General features: G+C 37.1%; 1 protein-coding gene across 1 annotated transcript; it reads left to right on the top strand.

Moving 5' to 3' along the window:
- The first annotated feature begins 516 nt into the window (after positions 1-516).
- On the top strand, positions 517-7,998 carry LOC104607679 (iron-sulfur assembly protein IscA-like 1, mitochondrial). Its single transcript, XM_010273361.3, has 3 exons — positions 517-773; positions 7,131-7,248; positions 7,589-7,998. The coding sequence occupies exons 1-3, from the start codon at positions 587-589 to the stop codon at positions 7,692-7,694; spliced, it is 411 nt and encodes a 136-aa protein (XP_010271663.1). The 5' UTR covers positions 517-586; the 3' UTR covers positions 7,695-7,998.
- Positions 7,999-14,357: the final 6,359 nt, after the last annotated feature.

Genomic DNA, 14,357 nt, shown 5'->3' with positions numbered 1-14,357 from the left:
TTGTGGTCCTCCCACGCAGTTCAAGCTTCCGAGCAGACTGGATCTACTCTTCACATATGATGCCTCACACCAACCTCATAGGCACATCCCACCGTGTATTGAAAACATCTCCAATACTTGTGTTTTATTTATGAGAGATATTCCCAATACACAGTGGAATGTGCATGTAAAGTCATTGTGAAGCGCCCAATTCATCGAGAGTGGCATTAGGGGAGTATGCATCAGCGCCCCACATGTGCCCCACAGTCCATCCCAGCCGTGTATTGGGAGATGTTCTCAATGAACTCTGGGATGTGAATGTGGGGCGCGCTCAGTGAGGAGCAAATCCCGATTCCGTGGTAGGGAGGAATCCGAACTCGGTAGGAGTCACAGCCACTTGTAATGGCACCAACCTAGAGAGTCAGAGTGCCGAGGTAATTCGTGCTCGACACACGTTTTCTTAAAGATGCCTTTTTGAGTCTCCTGATTGGAGATTACAGCTTTCTCCATGTGGCGGCTACCGCATCAAATTCGATCTGGCTGAGCCACGGTTTTATCCCAGAAACTTGACGAAAAACCCGAACATTTGGGAGGAGAGAAGAGGAACATGGCTTCTTTCCTCGCGGCCGCGGCGGAGAAGGTCGGTCCGGCTCTACGACGGCAAGCGCTTACGCTAACAGATTCGGCAGCTGCTAGAATACGCCACCTGCTAGAAAAGCGGCAGCGCCAGTTCCTCAGGCTTGGTGTCAAGGCTCGAGGTTGCAACGGCTTGTCCTACACTCTCAATTACGCCGGTTCGTTCGAACCTCTCCTCCCTTAGTTCGATCTATCTGTGTTAATTCAATCTTGGGTATTCCATATTTCAATGAAATATTGATTTTCCATATGGTTGCTGTCAATTTAATGGAAAAAAATGTTTGAATTCCCATCCAAGAAATTAGATTACCGTCATTTGATTCTCTTAGGCTGAGTGGCTGACCTAATTCAACATATTCCAACCCTCAACCAGATAAGAACATACAATTCTACCGGGTCCTACCTTTGATAACAAAACAAAGAGTTGACATTGTATGGTTGATTTGATCTTGCATCATACCTTTTCTATCTCCAAACTTGTTGAGAAGAAGATTAGAACTAATGGATGCTATTTGTCCAGTCATAACATGGCTAATTCACTATTGCTAATGAATGATTTCATATGAGGTTTAACCTTTGAACTGTACTTGATGGTCTTTTCCAACATATGAGCAATAGCAGGAGGCTTAATAATCCAAATAGTCATTCTGTATGTATCTAGGCCCATTTTCTTTTTGGTAAGTTACTTACCTAGGTAAATGAAGTTAGTTACATAGGTAAGTTTTTCCTAGAAAACACTTACCCGGGTAAGTGCATTTACCCATGTTCTTTTATTTTTCATGTAAATAAGGCAATGACCATTTTAACCATAAAAAATCCATTATTAAAAGGGGCATTTTTGTCCCATTCAAGTATTGGCAACTTCCCCCCTAGGTGGGAAAGTTATTTACCCACCTAGGAGTTGGGTATCCCAAGAGAATAAACTTTCCCTGATCCCCACATAAATCTGAAAAAAGAACATTGGATTCTTGTTTCATGGGAGCCAAAATCCCATTGACCAACTTTCCCCCCTCTCAAAATCCAAAAAAAGAACGCCCCCCTAATATAATCTGCAAATTCATGCAACCCAAAGATTCTCCTTCTTGCTTGCAATCAACCGGAAGTATTCTTTTTACGATATATGCTAAGCACCTCCTTTTGAAAATAGGCTACTCCTAGGCTTCTAGCTACCTAACCCCAATATCATACGTTTAACTTACAATATAACCTTCATGGGGATGGCTCCCCAATACATTTCTTTTCTATTCACCACTTACCTAGCTAATATTATACTGTTCACTTATCTTTGGGTCCATATGAATATTGTCTGCGATTCCCTGGCCAACTGTAGAGTTTCTCTCACTGTATGTCTGTATCTCCAAGAACCACAGATTTTATTTGAGCCAGCCCACAACTTCACTTGAGTGCCTTTCCACCATAAACAAGACTATTTTGCTAATCACAACCCCTGCAATATGGTCAACAGTTCATCTCTCATAGAGTTCTAAGACCAATGGGCCCTGAAAAATAGCTATTGTGTTTCCTTGGTTTTTCTGAATGTTCCTTAGTTCCTCTTATACCTGATTGGTCTGGACTGCCTAAATTATAGCCATCTAAGTTTAACTTAATGAAATAAAGTGCTGACGGCAGCCACATGGAAAGATATATGTACTTGCAGAAGATCTACCACTCTGTCAGCCTTGATTATCAAGGAGAAAGGGGGAGAGTATCTCATGGCTTCTCTGGTTTGGACTTTGTCTTTGAACATTCTGGTGTTCCTTTCCTCCCAAACTGTCCATAAAAGGGCAGTCCTTATGCACCTCTACAAAACCTCCCCCTTCCTTTTCATAGGTGAGCATGGTTCATAATATTGATGATATTTGGTGAAATTTCCCTGAAATATCTCCATTTTTCTAGGTAGCAATACAAAACTTTCCACGAATCTTTATTTCCCAAATATCTCTGATATTTTCCAATATGTTGGTGATATTTCAGATTTCATTGATAGGCTATATATTTAAGGTTTAAAATTTTAGAATATTATTAATTTCATTATTTCATTAAAATCATCATAATTTTTTAAAAAACATTTTCCTGAAAGAACCAATTGGAAATTGGTGATTGGATAATAGGCTTACTATTTTGATATGATTCACTTAGTCACTATAATTCAAGAAAAAAAAAAGAAAGAAAGAAAGAAAGAAAATGTATATAGCTACAAAAGAGTATTCTTAAACTAATCAAAACATATAACAATAAAAAAAAAAGAAGCGAAAGTCGAAATGGCAAGTAATTGGCATATTTCATAAGGAGAAGATGGCTAAAAGACTGAAAGGGAGATAAAGAGAAAAGATGCCCATTAAAGTCTCTTAATTTTTTCCTATTTGGCTCGTACGATTCTTTGGTATAGTTTTTTGAGTCTTAATGTGCAATTATATTTCTTCTAATGGTTCTTGAAAGGTCTATCAACTAATTCCATGTTTCTAGAAAACTTTCCTGATATTTTAGATTTTCCAAATATCTTAGCGAATTTAGTAAAATATGTAGGGAATTTCTCCATATCTACATGGTGAAATATCCACTAATATCAAAGTTGTGAACCATAAGGGTAATAAAGAGTCAAAAAAAGACTAGTTACATCCCCCAGAGAGGTCCACCTGCACCCAAATATCAAGCAGGTCAGTTTCATGTTCCAACAATATTCATTTTTTCAACCTGCATGACCCCCATTCACATAGAGGCAAACAACAATGATTATAGAAGTTCCTTTGATAGTTCTGGATCATCCCATAAAAACCAAGCCATGATAAACTCAATTAGGGATGCAAACGGATCAGATCGGATTCGAATCCGATCTGACGCTGTTCACTTCGGATCCGATTGGATCTAATATGACTCGATTTGAATTTGAATCCTATTGGTAAGTCGGATCTTCGGATCTGATCCGATTCGACTTATTTTCTAAAAATTAATAAAATTATTAAAAGAAAAATAAAATATACTAATTTAAATACAGTAAAACAAAAAAATACAAGTATTTTTTAATTATTTTCATCATATATATACATGTTTTTTATAAAAAGTGAATAATATAACAAATTTATAAAAATATATTTATAAATAAATAAATAACATATATATGTATTATATATATTTATATTTATAAGTATATAATATATATCGGATCGGATAGGGGCGATCCAAATCCGATCCAATGTCTGATCGGATCCTATTATCTGATCTGAAGATCCGAACAGGGGTGAACCGAATTCGACCAAATAGGATTAGATCTTGGATTGGATCATGATCCGATCCATTTGCACTCCTAAACTCAATTTCCTTTAAACTGAACTCGGAAGGCTGAAAAAAGTCAAACAACCTGATCAATACACATATGAACCTTGGAGCACCAATCTGATAAGGGTGAGCTCACTGGCATATGAGAGACTTTTAGCTTTGCAGTCGGATGACTTCCTCATTAGATCCAATATTGGAGCACAATCAGAGCACTATAGCCTAGGCCCTAGAGGCTTGGAGGGGGTACTTGAAAATACTTGATAGGTAACTTCCTCTCTTAAAACCTCATTACTTCACAAAAGGAAGATATATCAAGTTTCAACACTTACAAATATGGATTTATTAGTAGATAACCCTGAATTATTAGAGAATTTATTCAATGTTGAGGCATAAGAAGCAAACGAATATTTATCAGCTTTCAAGAAGATCTTCAAATCATTGGTAAGAGCAATGTTCAGAGAACCGGATTGGGCATTAGAACCGGAGAAGGGAGAGGTTCACGGGTCAGAGGTTCGACCGGGGTCGAATTGAAGGTCAAACCGTGATGATGTGGCACATACATATATATACTATGGGTCATATAAATAATATATATAATATGTTTTACAACTTTTAATATACTTAAATATGGTGGATGGATGGCAAGCTTCTTAATTTTTAAAACAAATGACTAGGGTTCAAGCCTTTTAATTTACATTTTCTTTAAAATATGTGCATAATAATGTAATATGTACAATAAAGAGTCATTATTTAGTATAAATAAAGAGGTGGATTAGTGGTAATTAAGTAATCTATGAAAATAAGAGGTCTTGGGTTCAAATCTTGTTAACAACATTTTAAAATTTCATTTATGTATGGACTCGGGTGGTTTCATGAAACCGGGATCAGTTCACTGGTTTTCCGGTTAAACCTGTTAGGGCCTCGGGTCATGGTTCAACCGGCCGATCTGGTCCAGTCCGGTTTCCTAAACACTGGGTAAGAGTTTCATGGGTCAGTTTTACTGATTTGCACTTAGGACTTGGCTGTGAAGTCCCCACCTGAACCACCTTATCAATTATAGCAGTAAGCCAGAAATGGCCTGGATATACTGAAGAAGTAGGGTGACTACCACCAAAAAAAAAAGTAGGAATGATAAAAAAAAAAGTAGGGCAACATTCAGTCATCCTCTAGTGCTTCAAAAAATCCTGCTGGACTTCAATTGTGAAGAAAAAAACCTTGGAGAAGAGATACATTCATATCCATTTGATGAACTTAAAAGGAGAAAACGGCCTACATAATACCTCAGCAAGCTCCCATGGTCCTATCTAAATGTGTCATAAACCTTGTGGATGTCAAGTTCAAAATATCCACAGAGAATCATTTGCTCTCAAGCCTCAATCACCTCATGGTGAACTAAATATCATCAGTCTCACTGATGCTTTTACCATAGGCACATATGCTGTGATTAAACTAACAGTTTTTCCCACTGCATTTTTCAAGCTATTAGCTATAGCTTTTGTGATGAATCTAATTACCAGATTGCTAAGTGCTATTAACCTGTAGTCATCATTCACCAAAGGATTGGTGGCCATCCTTCCTTGGGATTGGCACAATAAATTTAGAATTGACTTCAGTAAGTAACCTTAAGTATGGGGACTTCTAATGGCATGAACTGTATCTTCTTGTACATTGCCCTATTCAACTTTAAAAGAAGTGGATGCTAAATCTGTCAGGCCATGGAACCTTCTAGGTTTGTATTGAAAAATAGCATTGATGATCTCTCATCTGAGATAACAGACCTAAAAAAGCTATTATTCTTCTAAAGAAAGAAAGCTATTATTATCTTAATATATTTGCTTTGCAAAATCAATTTTTGTGTACCTGGGCTTCTAGGTTTTGATCTCGTTTAGTATCAGGGGCATGAAGATGCCAAAAATGATGAACATCCAGCCTTTTAATTCTACTTGGATCTCTTGTTAAGGAACCATCACCTTCAACCCATCACATTGATTCTGTTGAAGTTGTGTCAGGTGTGCAATGGTATATGTGAGAAAGAACTTGAATCTCCTAACAGAAGCCAAGCCATTGAACTTAGACTAATCTTGAGAACTAGATTCTTCAAGTAAGACCCTTGAATATATAACTTTAGCTTCCTGAGCACTTCCGTCAAGTTCCTTATTTTGCCCATCCACTTTTAAGTGTTTTGTTAATTCACCATTGTTTTTACATTACCGCTGCCTACCTCAGCTCGAAGCCTCAAACCTTTTTATCCCTGGATTTTTGAATAATTCCAAGAAAGCCTTCATGATCTTCCCATAAGAACCTCCAAAAACTTTCAACTGAATCCTTCTCTTCCTATTGTGTTGATAGCAGGAGTGCAGGACAATGGTTAGAAATACCTTTATTGAAAATTGAAAAATATGGATTCAGAATCAGTAAATGATGATAACAAATCAGGGCTAACCATAACTCTATTGAGTTTAGCCACTATTCTAGCCAAACTCAATTGTTTATTACTCCATGTCAAAATTTAGGTGTTGAATTCCTCCACTGTCATGATGCAATCAATCTAATTCACAGGATCCCCTTTCCTTTTCATGATGGCACCTAACAATCTTCACCTATGAAAATTTAAGGTTCTGTAGAAGCGTTGATAACAGAAGATACCGCATCTTTAGTTCAAAGATATTGTGTTTCATTTGCATCATTGGAAGTGTAAATGGCATGCTCGGAAATTCATATTAGAATTTAATCATGCTAAAGAACAACATATAGCTTGAGTACTACTTTTTGTATGGTTTAACGGCTAGTAGTAAGAATGATAAAGGTTTGACCCCAGGTCTGGGGTTTGACTCCCTTGAGAGTATAGGAAGTAAGCTAGCTGGGATCCTTGCTTGAGCACTACTTAAAGTGATGATGATGTTAAGCTGCCTATTAGAAGAGATCTTAGTGTAAAGTTAAAAAAAGTTTTTTTTGTTGGGTTTGGCTTGCTATGTCAGGCTATCTATTTTCTACATTTTTGTATCTCTCTTTCTCAAGAATAAAATCTATTGATCTTATTCATAAAACAAAAAGACTTAAAAGCCCTATACATGTTACACATTATGAATATACTAAAATTTAAACTAATAAAAAATCAACTTAAAAAGCAAAAGAAATTTTGATCTTTGACTCAACCCTGTAAAGATATCCCTATTTCAACTACTTTATGAGAAACGGTTTATTGCAGATTTTTTTTAATGTCCACTGCCTTTTTGCAGATGAGAAGGGCAAGTTTGATGAATTGGTTGAGGACAAGGGTGCCAAGATTCTAATTGATCCAAAGGCACTGATGCATGTAATAGGAACTAAAATGGATTTTGTAGATGACAACCTCAGGTAGGCACAATAACAGCTGGCACCTAAGTATTTGTTCTTGCATATAAATATACTTGAAAACTTGCATTGTTTGCTCATGTAATAACAGATGACAACCTCAGGTAGGCACAAGTAGGAAGCTACTTGATCATCTTGCAACTTTTGAATCTTGTCATTGATATGGATTATGACCTTGATCTGTTGCATACCCAGGGATGACTAATAGCCAGAGGGTCTGGGGAAGCTTTTTTTGGGTTGTCTATACTTTGTTTCCTTACTCTTGTACTCAATAATGCTATTTCCTGAATTACTGCATAGTCTGCATTCATAATTCTCTTTTTTGTATTGATTTCTATTCCAGGTCTGAATTTATATTTATTAATCCAAACTCGAAAGGACAATGCGGCTGTGGTGAGTCCTTTATGACCACAAGCAGTGCTGGAGCTACAAAGGCCAGTGGTAGTTAAGACTTAAGAATCATATGATCAGTGGTGAAACTGAAAGAATAAGATTCCAATAGTACCATCTCCACACGTCAATCTGAATGCTGACAGTGTCCTGCCAAAACATCATTTCTAAGAATAATGAATTTGAGTGAATTGTCATGCTTGTTGCTGCAAACACTGGGTTTGGAGCCACGTGTTTATTTATTTATTTATTTTTTTTTTACTATCATCAAGGAATGTACTTTATCATATTCATGTTGAGCTTCTGTAAGACGCAATGAACTGTTCAATAGTGGAAATGGGAGGATGGGAGATATCTTTCTTACGAATTTTGCTAGGTTCTTAATATTGCCATTGCCTATCGGTTTATTGTCAACTAAACTAGCATCCATTTTTTTTTTTGAACTGTTATACATACTTTTCTACACATACATACATACATAAAAGCCATCTAATTCATGTCGTCACACCATACTCAACATTTGCAGTGCTGTGTGAGGATGAAATCCGATCTCATTCTCAGAATGCCTATGAGTCATGTTCTCGTAGCCCCTATCTTAAATGGTCTCTTCTTCATTAGGCCTGGTTCATTGATGTGGCCCAAGATGGAGCAGAATGGTAGAACAAAATTATTCTTTCCTCCTCTTTTTCCTCATCTCTGTTCTATTTTTGGCTGTTCCTTGTTTTTGATTCACCAGTAGCATAGCAATAGATTTACCTCCAGGTCTTGGACAAGCTGTGAGCTTTTGTTGATTGCGGAAGCAATTACCCCCCTCCCCCTCCCCCGGTTGTGTAGCCCCTTTGGAGCCAAAAAAAAAAAAAAAGAAGATAGAGGAAGCAATGGTTATACCTCCATGGGTTGCACAAGCTATGTCAGTATTCATGCAAGCGCCAATGAACTCGTTGTGGAGTCGATTGTGGCTGAGTATTTGCAGTTCAAATTATTAAAGGGAAAAAAAAGGAAATATTTGAAAAATCAGTAAATATTTAAATATTTATTAAACGTTTGACAGACATTAGCAATGAAATATTTATTTTGCTTTTCAAAATAAAAAAGAAATTTTTACTAAAATTCTATAACAAGTGGCGGTGGTATTTGAAAAATATGTAAATATAGCAGTTATTAAGACCTTATTTGTTTACCGCTATTTTGTGGGCGTACGCGGTAGAACCAAATAATTGACCAACTTACCCAAGTTCTTGCATCACTATTATGGAACTCACTATTATGGGTTCCATGGAAAACGAATTTTTTTCCAAGAATGGGTAAATTGCTTGCCCAAGTTCTTGCATCGCACATTATCTGAGTAAGTGATAGTGCATAAGAACACTTTCTTTTAGGCCCCGTTCGCTTTTTGGTAAGTTATTGACCCAGGTAAATGCATTTATGTAGGTAAGTTTTTCCTGGGAAACATTTACCCGGATAAGCGCATTTATCCATGTTCTTTTATTTCTCATGTAAATAAAGCAATGACCATTTTAGCCATAAAAATCCATTATTAAAAAGGGCATTTTTGCCTCATTCAAGTATTGGCAACTTTCACTTAGGTGGGAAAGTTATTTACCCACCTAGAAGGGTAAGTGATACCCAGGAAATAAACTTTCCCTATTCTCCACATAAATCTGAAAAAGGAACATGGAATTTTTTGTCAATGGGGGGCCAAAATCCCATTGACCAACTTTCCCCCCTCTCAAAATCCAAAAAAAAGAATGCCCCCTTAAAGTTACCTCGCCAATTTTTTCTCGGAAACCATTTGCCTAGGTATCAAAAAACAAACGAGACCTAAGTTTAAAATCGCATGTTGGGTTGGAAGTTGGAACCAGCTATGACTAGGATAGGTTTTGCAGTTCTTACTACCAACATGGTTTGCTGATGTAAACATTACATGACAGTATTTATATGGTCACATGTGACTCTCATCAATAATAACCATGCAATGAGGCCCCATTTGTTTTCAGGTAGATCGCCTACTTGGTACATGGTTTTCAAAACAGGACCGGATCGGAAAAACCGAGAACTGATTAGGTGACTGGTTTCGTTTTTCTCCAAAATCGGATTTTTGCCAAAAACGTTGATTTGGTCAACAAACCACTGACCCGGGCAGTTGAACCATTCAAACCATTTGAATCGTTTGGACTGTTCAACAATTTTGACCTTTTTTTATTTTTTTTATTTTTTGTCAAAATGGGTTGATCGGTTCAAATGGTCAGATTGTTCGACTCGAGAACCGGACCCCTGACCAGTTTGTTGTTCAGGTCGATTTTAAAAACCTTGCCCTGGTATGCATTTAACTATGTTCTTTTGTATTCTAATATATTTTTGGGATAACTAACTACACTCCCCCCTCAGAATTCTGGACTCCAAAATTCAAAATTTTAAATACCTCCCCCTATAACACCAATACTCGCCCATGCATTGTCATCAATTCTGAGCTGGCACGTACCCCAACTGTACAATGAAATTTGTTGGGGTGGATTAAATAGTAAAAATCCCTTATATATATTTTTTTATTTTCATTTTTATTCTTTTATTTTTTTTGTTTTTAGTGCATGTATTAATGGGTATTTTTGTCTTATTAAATTTTAGCATCTTTTCCTCTAGGTGGAAGAGTAATTTATCCACATAAGAGAATGGTAAGGCATTCCTGAATAAATTGCCAAAAATTAGTCCTAATTGGCTCCCTACAGAATGCATCTCACAAATGCCCCACAACACATTTAAGCATGTATTGGAAACATCTCCCGTAGATGTTCTCATTATATGGTTGGGATGTATTGTGGGGCATGTATGAGGTGTATTCTGTGGACAGCCAATTGATCACCCAAAAACCTACCGAGAGAGTTATTTTACCCAGGTCTTACATTTACCAATAAGAGAATATGGGAGAATTGGTCAACTTTTTCATTGATCAACTTTCCCTGAAACCTTACAAAGGCACCAAGAGAGCCTGAAAACTAAATAATAATACACACGGGTTGCACAATCAATACTCATATATCGTAGTTAAAAAATGAACAACAAATAGAACAGGGCAACGTGCTCTTTTGCTTTGTTTGGTTAAAAAATCATTATCATTTTCAAAAAAAAAAATCATGTCACTCTTTGGAAACCACAAACCAAGCATCACTTATAGGTTGTTTGAGAACTTTCTACTGTTGCTAGTGACATATGACCCGATAAGATCTCTCTCTATTTCTTCTCCTTATTCTGTATGGGTCGTGGTCTGTGGGTGACTAGAATCCGTTGCACTTTGAAAACTCTCTAGATCACAGATCCCATGTTCCCTTGTCTTTGGGTTGAGTTTAGGTTGAGCCAAACCTAAATTGAAATCCTGAGCTGCTTACATTTTAATTCAAAATCCTTTCAAAATCTTACAATTTTTTTGAATAAAACTGTACAAAATACGAGTAGAAAAGTCTAAAACAAATATCTTACACTACATAACAAGGTTTTTCAAACTGGACCAGACAGGGGACCATTCTAGGGATTGGTTCCTGGGTTGAACGGTCCAACAGTTTGGTTTGAATGGATGGCCCACTCTGACTTAAAAAATAAAAAAGGCCAAAACCATTATTCGGTTCAATGGTTCAATCACCTGAGTTAGCGGTTCGCTGATCAAATTAAAGGTTTTTGATTAAAAAGCGATTTTGGGGTAAAATGGAAGTGACCAATTCTCGGGTTTTCTAGTCCAACCATCCACTCCGGTTCAGTTTTGAAAACCATGCTACATAAAAGTTATTGAAAAATCATTGATGTCTTTGATCATTGCTTAATGTACAAATTTCTTCAAAATTAATATACACATTAAAAAATGAAACTTTAACTTAAAACATTAATGCCACTCAGCGGTTCAACCACCTAAGTGGCATGGTCCTACTCTAACTTAAAACATCATGGTGTTTTCTATAATTTAAATTAGAAAGTTCATATGCTTTATTAGCAAATTAAACCTAATTTAATTTCTTAAATACCAAAAAAAATCTAAAAATAAAGGCTTTGAAGAGGTGACATTGGTCTGGGTCCTATTCTTCTAGATAAAATGCTTATTTAATTACAAATTAATCAAATGAAATGTGCAGTCCAAATGTTTTAAGGCTTACCCTACATCGAAGGCTTTGATTTCGTGGTTTTATTGTAGTGCCAAAATTACATTGGAAAAAGTGGTTTATTTCTAAAAGACCTAAAAGGAATTGTTGAAATCTCCTCTAAAGCTTGGTAATGGCAATCACCTCCCTTGAATTTTCTGATACAATTGCAAGTAAATCCCATTTACTATAATCCTTTAACAAGAGGCGTGTGAAAGTGTCCAAAATAGCTGTATAATTATTATTGAGGCTAGTTTCTAGAGAAAATATAATAGAAATTGTATGAACAACAAAAAAAGAGAGTTTAAAGTTGCAGCTTTATTTTTGAGCAATTGATAGGAAGGGAAAATTTGGAAAATAAGTCAATTTTAGATAAAAGATTGGAAGGGTTTGGGGTAGTGATTGATATGAAGGCTTAGTTTGGAAAGAGTACAAATACAAATATGTATAATGCAAATACAAGTAAAATAGTAAAAAATACAAGGTTTTGAAAATACATGCAAAATAGTACAAAATACAAGGTTCTGCACTCTACATATTTGTATTTGTACTCCTTCCAAAATGAGCCAAAGAGAAATTTTGGAAAATATGTTGGTGAAAGGCAATTGCTTGGGTATTTTTAAACATTTTTGTGCCTCTTATTAAAGGATTTTAATTGATGGGGTCTACTTGCAACTATGCTAGATAGTCCAGGGGAGGTGATTGCAATTACCAAATTTTAGGGAGGTTTTAACAATAGCCAAAAACTTCAGGAGAGGTTTTAGCAATTTACCCATAGTTAATTGTCTTTTAACCGAAAACATGAAGCTTTATAATAAAGCTTCTTTTATGACCATTAAGGAGGCTAGAAGGTTGAAGTATTTTCATCGAGTTGTTCCGGAGTGCTCGTTTGGGAGGTTGAAGCACAATAACCTTTTGGCCTATGAGGTGAGCCCTACAAAGATAGATTGAAAAGTTTGAAGAACTCAAATCGGCAGTTAGAGTCTCTATTTGGGAGGGCTTCTATGATGGATGAGCTACATTGATTGAGTTGTGTTGTTTCACCTGGTAAGAGTAAAAAGACATCAGAGGCCCCGAGAAATTTCCCAAGGGTGAATACTCTGACGGTTAAACTAGTCGAGGGTGGTTGGGAAAGTCGAGATTACAACGAGAGAGAAAAGTGTAGAGCTCAAGTGTGTGTGTCGTGTACCTTTGGCTTTGAGACCCTATTTATAAGCGGAGTCACCCGGGAGGCTAGTAATGGGCGAGTATTGATGGTTCTGTGATTCCTGGTCATAAATGTGGCGGTTACTGGGGCAAGATCTCAGGTGGTTGACTGTTAAATCGTCACTAATGTAGGGGAGAGATTCTAATCGATACTATAACACTTGTAGTAATGGTGATCGTGATAATGACACCAGGAAGTTATGATAATTCCCTTGACCGAGGTCGAGGTGATGAGACTAACTTTGGACGATGTCATGTGTTATCATTTGAGAGAGTGGCCAATTATACCCACGTTTCTTGTCCTCCACTCCCAAGGCCGAAGCTATGGCTGAGGGCTTGTTAGTCATATAGGCCTCGACTTCGGCCGGTGGGAGTATAAGGAAGTTCTATAATTGGCTAAGTTTCTTCAATCATCAACCAAGAGTGTAGCTTGGTGCATTTGTTTGTCCCTTTTTGGCAACAGTTGGAATTCACATTCATTTGCTTCATCTTTTGGCAGTAGTTGTTGGTCACCACGTCTTTTGGCAACAAAATGGCTTAGACCGGTTTAAGGTGCTGGTATGGAGTGGGCTAACAATGCTGGTCTAGCATCGTTTCATATTTCAAGGTAGAAGCCATATGTCGGTCATCGGTGCAGGTGGTTGAAGCAATGCACTGGTGACCATTTAATGAAAGAGATCCTAGTTGTCCATTTTTCTTTAAATGGAGGGGAAAAGGTCAAAGGAGGTCTATCGTTTTGTGATTATGATGCTAGTTGGAGTTTCCAGAGACCTCAATTAGTGTTTCCTTTCATCCATTCTTCGAGTCACTACTCGTCTTTTTTTCTTCTTTATTCTGTAAGGTTCCATCCCCTACCATTAGACCTGTTCATGGCCGGGTTGGGTCGGGTTCGGGCTGGGATTTCACTTGTCACTAATGAAAATATATTAGGTCCGACCCGAGCCCGGCCCGACCAACAGGCCTATAACTTGGGCCCGAGTCCGGTCCTGGTAAAAAGCCCGAAACCCGAGCCCGAGCCCGAAGCCCGATCTAATTGAAAAAAAAACAATTTTCCCTATTCAAATTAGAATTAAAAATTCATATAGTATTTTTTTTTTCTATTTAAATGAACAATGGGCCTACAAGATGGTATTTTTCCCTTTCTTTTATATTTTAAAACACAATTTTACATTCTTAAATCAAAAAATTTATTCAAATTGACATAATCACATAACTATTTTAAGTTTAATATTAGGTCGGGCCGGGCTATTTTGACAAAACCCGAGCCTGACTCGAATTTATTGCGGGCTGGGATTTTTGGCCCGAATTTAAGCCTGTGGGCCTATAAGCATGTTCAAACCCGTCCGGGGGTCGGGCCGGGTGGGCCCGCCGGCCCACCCGGCCCATGAACAG

This window comes from Nelumbo nucifera, chromosome 2 (genome assembly GCF_055504915.1).
Source record: "Nelumbo nucifera cultivar China Antique chromosome 2, China Antique-T2T, whole genome shotgun sequence".
Taxonomy (NCBI): domain Eukaryota; kingdom Viridiplantae; phylum Streptophyta; class Magnoliopsida; order Proteales; family Nelumbonaceae; genus Nelumbo; species Nelumbo nucifera.
The sequence above is the reverse complement of the archived record's forward strand: the minus strand, read 5'-3'. Positions and strand labels throughout refer to the sequence as shown.